General features: G+C 45.9%; 1 protein-coding gene across 4 annotated transcripts in view; it reads right to left on the bottom strand.

Annotated features, from left to right (window-relative positions):
- PTPRA (protein tyrosine phosphatase receptor type A) overlaps positions 1-13,245 on the bottom strand; it is a 78,930-nt gene that overhangs the window by 39,883 nt on the left and 25,802 nt on the right. For 2 of the 4 annotated variants that reach the window (XR_014501818.1, XM_083398327.1), the window contains exons 2-5: positions 8,798-8,879; positions 7,300-7,668; positions 3,506-3,526; positions 1,208-1,228 (exon numbers count right to left, since the gene is read on the bottom strand). Coding sequence is in view for 3 of the 4 variants with exons in the window: in XM_083398327.1 (XP_083254453.1) it covers positions 1,208-1,228; positions 3,506-3,526; positions 7,300-7,668; positions 8,798-8,879 (493 nt within the window). In the remaining variant the exon portion in view is untranslated. The remainder of the gene's footprint in view (positions 1-1,207; positions 1,229-3,505; positions 3,527-7,299; positions 7,669-8,797; positions 8,880-13,245) is intronic. The other 2 variants (XM_083398328.1, XM_083398329.1) reach the window with 2 other exon arrangements.

The raw sequence follows: 13,245 nt of genomic DNA on the forward strand, positions 1-13,245 counted from the left end.
ACCTGGTCCCCACCACCCACTAGTGGGCGTTTCAGGATTCTAGGTGGGTGGTAGGGGGTTCTACGGCACAAGCTGAATCCTCCTTCCATCAAGCACTGGTGGGCAGTAAGGAAATTTTACCATCAAGAAAGATGCATTAGTGGGCGGTAGGTATAAAAAGATTGACTACCTCTGGCTTACACAATATACAGTGGTGCCCCGCAAGACGAATGCCTCGCAAGACGGAAAACCCGCTAGACGAAAGGGTTTTCCGTTTTGGAGGTGCTTCGCAAAACAAATTTGCTATGGGCTTGCTTCGGAAGACGAAAATGTCTTGCGAGTTCCTGCGGGGGATTTTTCCCTCCCCCCCTTTTTCCCAAGCCGCTAAGCCACTTAACAGCTGATCGCTAAGCCGCTTAACAGCTGATCGCTAAGCCGCTTATCAGCTGATCCACTAAGCCCGCTAAGCCGCTAATAGCCTTTTAGCAGCTAATCCGCTAATCCCTTAAGCCTTTAATAGCCGCTAATAGCCGCTAAACCGCTAATAGCGCTAATCCGCTAAGCTGCTAATGGGCTTGCTTTGCAAGACAAAAAAAACCGCAAGACGAAGAGACTCGCGGAACAGATTCTTTTCGTCTTGCAAGGCACCACTGTATACTACAGGGCCATACCAAAGTAATTGCCCAAGTGATGCTGTTCTCTCTAGAGCTGAGTTAAGAACCTCAATAAGACTAAAATGAGCCAGAAAATGTAAAGAGAACTTCGATTGCCAAATCAAGCCAGTGTGGTGTAGGGCAGCCTTCCCCAACCTGGTGCCCTCTAGATGTTTGGGCTGTGCTGGCTGAGGCTGATGGGAGCTGTAGTCCAAAATACTCAGAGGGCAACAGACTGGGGAGGCTGGTGTTGTGGATCAAGTATTGCGGTTTTGACAAGGGAGGCCTGGGTTCAAATCCCTGCTCTGTCATGAAACTTACTGGGTGATGCGTAGTGTGCCACTATTGTAAACTAACCAACCTCGAATCGTTGTTGTGGGAATAAAATGGGATGCCCTAACACATGCTGTAATGAGTTCCTACAGGAAGAAAGCTGCAACAGTCAAATAAGCCCTGGAATCAGAACGTTCACAAGAGATGCCATTTTGACACCTTAAATGAAATGCAATGTTCCATAGCGACGACAAAGACATACATTGTACGGGCAAAAAAGTTGTCTAAGGAGAATGCCTTACCTCGTCCGGTATCACTATCACCTGCATAAATGAGAAAGCAACAGGTAAGAACATTAGGAGAGTCCTGCTGGTTCGAACCAAACCCTATCTAGCCCAGCAAACCTGGTACCCCAATAGGCCAGCCAGAAGCCTACCCCAAAGCATGACATAAACTCTCTCTTTTACTGCTGTTCCCCAGCAACTTGGCATCTGGAGGCAAATAACCTCTGATATTAGAGGGAGGACACAGTCATTATGACCAGCAGCCATTAATGGCTTTACACTCCATGGATTTGTCTAATCCCTTTATAAAATCCATCCGAGTTGCTGACCATCACCCAAGCGTATGAGATCAAATGACACGGTTTCAACTCTGCGCCGTGTGAAGACCTTCCTACTGGCTGTTCCGACTGTCTATAACCAGTCAGCTTCATTTGATGACTATGGGTTGTTATTTGGGGAGAGGGAGAACAATTCTTCTCTCTCTACTTTCTTCACAAACTCATCTCCATCAGGGCCCCACAACTTATTTCGGATCCCTTGCCTGTTGCTTCCTAGGAAGAAATTTGCCTTTTTTTCACAGCAACCACACATCGGGTCAGCTTTTTCATTGACATATCTGCCATACCCTGGTCAATCACCGCCAGCTCTGATGCTATCAGGCCCCCAAATAGGCATCACTTTATTAGCCATGCCCCACTCTGAAGATATTTGTCACAATATCCTTTTTGTTTTTATCCCCCTGAATTATTAGGTGTAATTTAGACACTTGGTGAACTCAGTGCTCAACCCTAACTCTAGGTCATCTATGAACAAACTCAAAAACAGCGATCTCAGACAGATACATAGGCTTTCCTACTTCTTATATTCCACCCTCGTCCCCCGGCCATTGCATGAGCTATTCACTTATTCATATTGTTTTACTTCCTGTTCATTCACCAGTTACCAGCCCAGCTGCGAATATGGGATTGCAGAGAAAAGGGGAGATAAACAGGCAACTGGGAGAATGGGGGATAGCACTACAATCTTCACATCGCCAGGTCCAGCAGGGCCAAGGGGATAAGGGTGGCACTTGGGGAGGTGGCACTGTGGGTTAAACCACAGAGCTTAGGGCTTGCCAATCAGAAGGTCAGCAGTTCGAATCCCCGCAACGGGGTGAGCTCCCATTGCTCAGTCCCTGCTCCTGCCCACCTAGCAGTTTGAAAGCACGTCAAAGTGCAAGTAGATAAATAGGTACTGCTCTGGCAGGAAGGTAAACGGAGTTTCCGTGCGCTGCTCTGGTTCGCCAGAAGCGGCTTAGTCATGCTGGCCACATGACCTGGAAGCTGTATGCCGGCTCCCTCGGCCAATAAAGCGAGATGAGTGCCGCAACCCCAGAGTCGGTCACGACTGGGCCTAATGGTCGGGTCCATTTACCTTTACCACTGGGTGTAAGGATGCAAAGCGTTGCATTGGTGCAGTGTTGCCACCTTGAGGTGGGGAAGCAAATCCTCCAGTATGAATATGGGTGCCGGTTAAAGGGGTGATCTTTTAAATGGAGTGGGATTCAGCAAATGTTGGCCTGCAGCGGAGTGAACTTTAATGCCATTTACCCCCCTGAAGAGCATTCACATAAAGCAGGACTTGGCTTGCAGGTGGCCAAAGTTAAAATTAGTATTAGATTGATGGACTGAATGAACCATCTCATCTTCCAATGTAGCATCAACCTCCGGCATCTCTCTCTCCCTCTCCCCAAAATACATATAGCAAAAAATGTAAAAGCCTACCGTTCCCTTTAGTCTACTTCCATTCACCTGAAGTGCCCTCCCACTTGCCAGCCAGATCAATGAGAAAAGATGCATGACACCTTCTTATGTTGACTTCCAATGTGTATTGTGTGAGCTGACCTCCCACCCTGCAGGAGCTTTAATATATGTTGTGATCCCACATGATTCTGCTTCTTCCCTTTCCTTTCAACTCCTTTCCCAACCTAGGAAGAATACTGACGTTGGGTCTCTTCTGTTTGTATTGCTTATTATCTTCTGAGAAGCTCAGTACATTGGCTACAGAGTGTGGTTGAGGAGAATGCTTAAACACAGCGCTGGGTTTGGACAACACATTAAGCCAAACACCTTGGCTTAGCTGCTATGCCACACCAAGCTAAAATGGCTGGGGAGGAGCAACGTAGCTGCAATCTCATCCCCGGGAGCCAGCATGATAGTTGCAAGCCAAAGTTTGGCTTGGCATTACGTGCAAACAACACAGTCATTGAGACACAGCATGGAAACAATTAGTTCAATTGGGGGTGGGGGGAAGAAAGCTGTAGACAAATATGCTTACCTGAGTCTTTAGTTATCTCAGCTAAAAGCAGAATGCACACAGAGGAAGCATTAGTGAATAATCTTCAGAAAGCAACATCACCCCAAGTCTTTTGCAGTTCCCTGCACCCAAAAGTAAATTTTGCTTCATTTTCCTTGGGGGGGGGGCATGTTTCCTCATTTCAAAAACTGTCCTTCCGTTGCCCACACATAGGATGCTTAAATCTTTACATCAGACAGAATGAAAGCCACCCTTATTATGGGAGTCACAAAAGGGGAATATGTTGTTGCCCCCAAATCCTACTGGTAGACTTTCTGTAAGCATCTGGTCACCATAAAAATAGGATGCTGGACTGGGTGGGATTTTTGCCTGGTATAGCATGGCTCTTGTCACATTCTTAACCCCCAATTCAGGCCACTCTTAAGGCCTGGTTTACATGATTGAGGCAGCTGAAGTTGCTTTTGAGGTGGCAAATCAAAAAGCTGATATTCTACAATTAATTTCTGTGATTCAGCTCCAACAAGAAACAGGTGTGTGTACTAGCATATACCTATTTGTGCAAGAAATGGCCAAATGCACACACACTCCTACGACTTAATACCAACAACTTAACGTGATGTTATTAGCAGAATCTCATGGTTAAGTTTTTTCTTTTACTATTCTACTTAAGAAGGCAAGGGATTTGTGCGTATCTGTTGCATATCAGACTACTCAGCGTGGAATTAAATCTCTGCACACAGAAAGTTTGCATGTCAGGGAGAAGGGACGTCTAACATGCAACTTTTTTATGTTCGATGAACAAACCTGCAAGTCCCTCCCTACACCCTTGTAGTAATGGAGTGGCCAGTAACAACTTTACCACTCAGTTCTGTTACCTGTATGAACTGATTCCAGTGAGCAGATTCTAAAGAGACACCAGCATCAAGCCTCACACACCCTTAGAGCAAAGCACCCGAGGGAGCCAGATAGCAAGAGCTCTGATACACACTCTTTCCCTGCAAAGCAATACACAGATACACACTTGCTTCCAGGCTTTGCGGTGTAGTCTTGTGCATTCTTTGCCTGGAATCAGCAGTGCATTCTCTGCTCAGCTGACTGCTTGCGCTTTGCTTCCTGGGAGTCCTTCCCTCATTCTTTTGAAAATGATGAAGGACCATAGCTCAGTAGTAATAGCTTTGCATCCAGAAGGCCCAAAATTCAATCTCCATTATTTCCAGGAAGGGCCTAAACCCTGGGGAGCCCCTGCCAGTCATTGTAGACCAGAGTTTCCCAAACTTGGGTCTCCAGCTGTTTTTTGGGACTACAACTCCCATCATCCCTAGCCAGCAGCAGTGGTCAGGGATGATGGGAATTGTAGTCCAAAAAATAGCTAGAGACCAAAGTTTGGGAAATCCTGGTGTAGACAATCAGGAGCCAGGTGTTCCTAACTTGGGAGAACACATGTGCCCATTTCCTGCTGGCCTTTCTGGAGGGGGGTATCAGCTCAGTGCAGGGCTGTTTGCCCACATTCACAGCTTATGGTGCCCACTCAATGTAGCTAGGGGTGCTTCCTTGGCCCAGAAGAGTTGTGCTGGCCTACAGTCGCTTTTTTAAAAAGAAAAAAGAGGAAAGATGTATAGGAGAACTGGAGGCATCTGGGATTCCCACCTATTTGCGCACCTTCACGGCTTCTGCTGGCCTGAATCAGCTAAGGTGTTTGGGGAAGCATCAGATCTGATGGGGTCTCCCCCACTCACTTGCCTGCCTTGTGCTGGCAGCAGGCTCTAGCCATGGAGACTGTTTTCTCTCTTTTCTTGAAGGAGGTGAATCAGGAGGGGTGAGGGAGCCGCCACCAGGTAACCATTTGCCTCAGGCAGGGACTTTGCCTGATAGCTGTTTGTTTGCCTGCCTGCCTGCCTTTCCCTCCTGCTAGCCACCATCCTGTAATAACATTCTCCTTTTGCCCTCCATCAAGGATGGAGAAACCTGGATGCACAGGAGGAGAAAGGTGTGTGTGTGTGTGTGTGTGTGTGTGTGTGTGTCTGTCTGCCTGCAAATGAGAAAGGGACTTCTCAGCTCCTAGATAGGCAGGAAAATCTGAAGGAGGTTGAGGGGGTGGGGGGTGGAGAGAACTCTGGGTGGACAACAAAAATTGGATAGTGGGAGAGAAAAGAGAGAGAGATCTGCTCTGTTGCTAAGAGCAGCTGCCCTGGCAGAACCTCCATTTGTTACCACCTTGAAGGAAGATGCTGTGCTTTTCTCCCTCCTCCCGCACTTTGGCTAAGATTTAAAAGGGCATTCTTTGGCTGTCTTTTTCCCATATCGCGTTTCTTTCTTGTCTTCCCTACTCCCCTGTGTTTTCCTTGCCCTCATGATTCACCATCAGTCTTGGACCAAAAGTTATTTTTCTCTTGCTGAGGGTATAGATTTGGGGGGGGGGGTGATGCAATTTGGCATATGCTTCTCATCAGATTTGGCGAGATGGCGTTTTTCTTTTCTTGTGTCAGAGTATGTGAGTGAGCGACTGGGCCAGGATTCTAAGTGAGTCATGGCTGACTGGGGACTGAGCCTGGGGTTTTGTTTAGCCAGTTGTGAATGTGGGCTCTTGCCTTTTCCATGCAATCTGAGCAGAAGTCCAATTCGGTAGAATTAAAACTGATTCTTTTGCATTGGCATAGTTTTTACATGGGTCCACCCCCCACCCCCACCCCCAACCACCATCAAATCACAGGTGTCATCTGTATCTCTGTGAATTGTACTGTAAAATAATCAAATTAGATTAAATAATCAGATTCAGCACTTTTCAGTGTCACCATGGCACAAAATCATGGATTGGAGGCAGGACTGACAAGCATGTACCTGTGAACTACAGGGAAAGCTTCACACAACAGGGAAAGCTTCACTTTGATGGCGGCCCTTTAGTTCATGTTAGTGACAGCAAAGCAGGAGTTGTATTCCAGATTAGCAAATCAGGTATAACAAGTGCAAGAATTTGCTAAATGATATTGGAGTATTTTTAAAAGCATTCAGTTTGAACTAATTGATCTAGAGTATGACAACAATTGCGAGTAGGGCTGGGCGATATATCAATATATTGTCCAAAACTAGTTTGAAGTCCATATCGTGATGTCCATTTCATAATTTTTGATCTGGAAATATATTGGGAATCACGATGTGTGTATATGTGTGCTATGCAAAAATCACAACAATGTGGGGGGAAATGTGAAGCCAGCCAGTGCTTCTCTTGATTCCTGCAGCCCCTTGTTAACCCTGCTGGCTCAGCAATCCCGCCTCCTGAAGCAAATCAGAAGAGCAGGCGCCAGGAAACACCGTGAAGCCAGCCAATATCTCTACATCGCTCTATCCTTATTTTGGACATCATGATATATTGTGAAGTTTAGCTGGTGATATATCACAATATTGAAAACCAGGTACAGTCCAGCCCTCATTGTGAAGGGACAACTTTTAAGACAGTCCCATTCTCAAAAGATATTTAGCATTAACCCACCAAGTAGGTCTGGAGCAGTTTACACTAACTGTGGATCACACAAAAAAGTTGAAGGAATCAGAGGACTGGATCCATTATCTAGTCTAATTTTTTTTTACCTAAAGCAAGCTCCTCAGTGTGTTCCCCTCACATTTTAGCATGCCATAAAGCAGTGACCCTAAGTGAATAAGGTGACATGACACTAGGAAAAAAACCCCCACCCAGACTAGAAATAGAGAGTAACTGAACAAGCCACGCACTACTCACAGAAGCTGCTAAACACACATAAGCTACCGGTCATAATATATGTATGGGAGCACAAATGAAATATAGCAAAGCTCTTCCGTACTTGAGGTGTCAAAGGCTTTTGGCGTAGTTCCTGCTGTTGTGGTGTTGGCCTCTACAGTCACCAGATTTGAATTTCCAGCAGTCGTGTGTGGAACTGAAGGTGTGGCATTTGTCAAGAGGGAGGTGGGCGCAGAAGTGGGCCCAGTTGCTGGCAAAACTGTCGCCTCCGTGCCTGGAGAGCTGACCATCGTGGCAGGCAGGAAGTCTGTGGCTGTAGGAGGAGGAGTAGTACGGTTTGGTGCCATAGCAGGAGACGCTGCTTGAGAAGGAGCGTGGCTACTGGTGGGGCTCGTGGGCTTCCCGCTAGCTGGTTGCGTCTTGGCAGTTTTCATGGAGCTTGTGAGCAAGGAAGAACCCGTTGAAGGGAGCACTAGAAGTAAAAGAACAAAAGGGAAATTGGCAGGATATGTTGCTCCCCACACCTGATCTTACACACACAGACATGAGCGCCAGGTTTTTCTCCACGAGTAGCAGGGCCTCCCAGTTTAAGAATGAGATTTATTTCATTAACAAATCTAAACCTACGAGCCAAATAAATATTCGCAGAAGACAGCATGCAAACTGTTAGTACTACGTTGCTCTTTATGGGTATTGGAAGATACTTTCCAAGGATCATTCTATTGTATTTTGGCTGCTCAATCCCTCCACACAAACCCCCAACAACACACTCTCTCTCTCTCCCCCCCCCCCCCGCACCTTGGTATCTTTCGTTCCACATCTAGAACTGTTGCCGTTATTATTGAGTGTTGCACAGACCTACAGAATAGAGCTCCCTTTCCCTCTATCTTTGGAAAGCTGCTCTGACTGATGCCAAAGTTCTAGCAGTCTTGTTTATTTAAGATACCAAACCAATGACTGCTTAAAAAATATGCAGGCTTCGATCTGGAGAAGAACCGGTGGAAGGGGATGACAGGTGCTTCTGTCCAATTTTTGACAGCCACTCTCCCCACCCCAGCCCACCCCATTTATCATCTTAGACTGCAGTGCTGGAAGTTTTGTTACTTACAGTGTTAGAAACCAAGATATGAAAGCTAGGAGCTACATGGCACCTTAAACCTAGGTTATGGGCGCAACAACGGAATGCCTAGGCACACTTTTTTAATAACAAGAATACAAAGCTGAAAATGAATGAACTGCAGCTAAAATATTATGCTCATTTTCCCTTCCCCTGCCCACCACCCTATTATTTTTAAGAGGGTCTCTTCGCCAGTTTTCAGGAAAGTGGGGAGGCAGAAAAAGGTGATCCTTTCCTTCCACTCTGCAGTTTTAATCCAAAATCTTAGGCGCAGTACTGCACCCAGAGCTCAGAAACTGCTCGCGCTAATGAAATGCCCTGTCGCAAAATGCGCCTAGACCAATGAGAGTTTCGAACACTGGTTACTTAAAACACATTTTTAAAATCTGAACATTTACTAAGTTATGTCTGCAATAGGAAGGTGGTCATGCCCATTCCCCCTTATATGTTCAGTGATTATACTGAAAATGACATAATGCTTTACCTGTGGTCATGTTGGCTGCTGCTCCCAGGAATGTCAGGCAGCTGCTGAGCAGGATGACAAGGAAGCATGAACCCATGTTGGCCTGAGCGGTGAGGAAGAGAAACAAAACAGATGGGCTTCATTAACAACTCAAGCTTGCATTGCCAGCAAGAACTACCAGCAGAAGTACCTAAGCATTGACACCTGTCACACTTTTGGAAGGGAGCCAAGAGAGATCTTTATAAGAAGCAGTGTCTCTGTTATGTACCAGGGAATCGCAACATTCAAAACTAGCACATTTATAGGGCAGAAAATGAGATACGAGGTACAACCCAGGAAATCCTCAGTTCAATTCTCTCCTGAGCCATTAACATATTGGACGGCTTTTGAAGGAAGCTAGGGACGCGGGTGGCGCTGTGGGTAAAAGCCTCAGCGCCTAGGGCTTGCCGATCGAAAGGTCGGCGGTTCGAATCCGCGCGGCGGGGTGCGCTCCCGTTGTTCGGTCCCAGCGCCTGCCAACCTAGCAGTTCGAAAGCACTCCCGGGTGCAAGTAGATAAATAGGGACCGCTTAATGGCGGGAAGGTAAACGGCGTTCCCGTGTGCGGCTCTGTCTCGCCAGAGCAGCGATGTCACGCTGGCCATGTGACCCGGAAGTGTCTCCGGACAGCGCTGGCCCCCGGCCTCTTGAGTGAGATGGGCGCACAACCCTAGAGTCTGTCAAGACTGGCCCGTATGGGCAGGGGTACCTTTACCTTTACCTTAAGGAAGCTATTAAGACTCAGAACCTCCTAGCTTTCTTTTGGCTTTCAGTAAGATAAGGATGACGACCAACAGGGAAAGTTTCATAACACTGTAGGCCATTTGGTTTCGTAATAAGCCCTTTCCCACAAGAGTCACCAACTCCTCTTTGGAGACTTTCCCGCAGGGTCAACCGCTGCAACGCCAAAACAGCACATCTGTGCTTACAACTTGGCCAACTCTCTTGCAATGGCTTCTGTTACCGTATTCAGTTTCTATCTGCTTCAGCCCAGGCCCTTCCCAACCTCTGGATGCACAGACAAGAATGAAGTCATAGAAGTCCTGAACACACCACCCAAATCCTCCCAGCTACAGACAGCTTTGACTATCTGCAGGGAGATCTCGAGGCCCAAACTAGATGCAGTGCTAAATACATAAATGAAGAATGCACCCAGCAAGGAGGGGAGGTTTTATCCTTCCATCCACACACAGCTCCAAATGAAATGCCCCCTCCCAAAGACAGCTTTTCTCCCCTAAGAAGAACAGGGGTGCAAGAAAGGGAGGGATTTTTGTTAGAACCAAGGCGGGGGAAGAAAAGCTTGTGCCTCCCTTCCCTGCACACTGCAGTCTTGGATGAAGATTGGTCCCTCCTGTGCCCAATATTAAATTTAGAAAAATAACCACCCTGACATGTCTTGTAATGACACATTCAGCATCACATCCATGTTGGCCCTTATAGTCAACTAGGTCAAGAATCCTTTGGACCAAAGAGGGAAGCATGAACCCTAAAAGCACCAAGTCCCACACATAGAGAATTGGCCGTGGAATGTCTTCAAAACTCGTTTGCCCAGCATGTTAAGTCCCTGAGAAGTGCCTCTTGGGTCTCTGGAGATCTGGGATGACTTCAAAGAGTTTACACCTATATATACAGGCACAGGAGTGAAACACCCTGTTGGGAAACAGGGTGAAACAGATCTGCTGGGTGCCTGAAGTGCAGTGTGGAAAGCTAATTCATAGATGTTCCAAGTACAGCCAGTGCAAGCCAGACGTTACAAATATTGTACATTGACACATGAAGGTCTGAGAGTTCAGAATCTAGTGGTTTTTCTGCAAGAATCCTTGCATCACCTAATGATTACTTTTTCAGATTTTAGGATGTGTATTTTCTCTCTCTGAAGATTATTTTCATTTAGAGTTCCCACCTGTTGTATCAGAGGTTCTATGCTTTCAAATAATAAAAAAAAGTGATGTAGCTTTCTCCAACTTTAAAATACCATCATATGGGACCACTACAGTCACTGGACTACTTCCTGCTGCAGCTGAAAGCATAGTAGCCTCTGTTGGGGGAAAACCAGTGACTACAACTTTGAAACGTCTTTTTTTAAAGCCGTTTGCCTCTTACATGTATGCAAACACGCTCAAGGTATGCAATGGATTCTGGGCTGTGATGCTGGCTTGCTTCCCTAAGAAAAGTGTGGATCTTGGGTTCTAATCTCTTGAGCATGGTAGCACACACTAGCAATCACTGTTTAAGTAAGAATAATTCAAGGGTGACTAACCAAGACAGCAATTGAGACAGCCTCCCCCTACCTAGTGTTTTCCAGATATTTTGGACTACAATGTCTATCAGTCCTAGCCAGCACAGCTTGAGGAAGGTTGGAACAGAATGTGGAGTTCTTTATTTGTGTAGACAACAGTTATTTCAAGATAGTATCCCCAAGATAGCAGCCTTGAGGCCATGAATTTCAATTCTTTATTCTAGCGCAAACAGATACTCGTTTTCCCAGTTTCTGGCATTAGCACAAAAAAAAATCCTTGCTCCAACAGCACTCCCACTGCAAATCTGGTTGTCACTTGGGGAGAGGGGAGGAAGAAGTTGTAAAAAACAACAACCACAACAACTATCTATATATCACCTAGAGATCTCTCACAAGGTTTTATAAAAGGTAGTATGACTACATGTGGGTTGTGCATCAGTGCGGAAATTAAGTATCTAAATCACTTTAGACCAGAGACAAAAATGGGGAGCAAGTATTCCAATCCCGATCATCACCATATGATAATTTAGAGCAGAGATGGGGAAGCTGTGGCCCTCCAAATATGGTTGGACTACAAACCCCATCATTCCTCACTACAGGCCATGCTGGCTAGGGCTGAGTTGGTCCCAGCATCATCTGGAGGGCAACTTGTTCCCCTTCCCTAATTTAGAGCTATATGGCTTTTCAAGACAAGGAGTTCTGGAGCTACCCTGCTTTAAAAGTGCACAGCACTTGCCTTGCATGTTTGGGTCTGTGCCAGAATGGAGTTACCATTTAAAAAAACATGAAAAAACCCAAAAGCCTACCCCATAAATGGACAATGAAGGATAAATAAAGCAAGTTACTGAAAATGATAGTGAAACATTTATACTGAAGTCATACATAAGATAAACACTACTTTCCTCCAACTGCCCTGTCTGACACCTAGGCGGAGTCATCTCTCTCTCTCTCTCCCCGAAATGCTCCTTAAAACCCACCATTTCTGTGAAGCCTTTCACTTGACCCTTATCCTCAGCACCAATGGAGCAAACCCAAAGTATGCATAACCAAGTTTTTGTGTTTTCATTCCCTACTACCCTTGCCTTCCTCTGTAGTCTTCTATACTGTTGAAATGTAGGTTGCCAACTTCTCTGGGCAAAGTTCCCTTATTTTGCTTATGTTCAGGGGGGGACTGTTATAAGCAACAGCTGCATTTTTCCTTTGCCATATGCAACCATCAGTATAGATTGTGGGCATGGAGATTTTGATTCACATCAGTAAAGAACGAACGCCACGGCCTAATATTCTCTTCACAAAGAGAGAGGTCTACCATTTTCATCACATGGCTACACTCCAAACTGTTTGGATTGCTAAACAGTGTCACCTAGTAGCAAATCTGTTTCAAACGAATACAGATTTTTAGCAGGACTACAAATATCCCAGGTTTCTAGAAATACGACAGCAAGGACTTTATATTAAAAAAACAACAACAAATTGTTCTTATGCAGGGCTGGAATGAGGGGCTTGTAAGATTTTTCCAGTGGTCCTTGCAAGTGTCCTCCAGCATGCCAGAAAGCATTAGGACAGCCTATACGTCACAGAATGGTTACATGCTCCCCATAGCAAAGAAAGAAAATCCTACTTTCACTTGGGAGACTGACTGTTTCGAAAGAAGGGAGGGGGGAGCCATGCCAGCAAGTTTCCCTTTCCCTTTGAGAACTAAGAAATCATAAAACTGAGCAGAGTGGCTCAAGTCCCTCTTTGTCCGGCAAGTTAGCTGACATAGATCTGACGTGATTTAAAATTACATCAGTTTTAAAACACAGCTGCCTGCTCCTACAGCCCCCTCAGCAGTAACATTTTAAGAATCGACTGTCTCCTTTGGTAGAAATTACTCAAGGTAGGGGTAAAGCAGATGTTTTGGAGGTGGGGGAAAGATGGTCAGTTCAGAAAAGGAATCTGCATGCACACACTTTCCCAGAGATCTGGCTAGGATCGTAAGATTGGAGCTGAAGCTCAAGCCAACCCCGGAAATAATATGTTGTGGATATCAGAGGGCTTCTTGACAAATATCAGGTGGGAACCAACAGCATCTGATAATACGGACTGACTGATAAAGACAAGCTCCAGGGACTGCAGGTGTTGTTATGTCAAGCAAAAAGGGCCCACACACCCTCTCAACATTGTTTAAAGCAATTTAGAGAACAAGATGG

Source organism: Podarcis tiliguerta, assembly GCF_965153285.1.
Source record: "Podarcis tiliguerta genome assembly, chromosome: 9".
In the NCBI taxonomy this organism is placed as follows: Eukaryota; Metazoa; Chordata; class Lepidosauria; order Squamata; family Lacertidae; genus Podarcis; species Podarcis tiliguerta.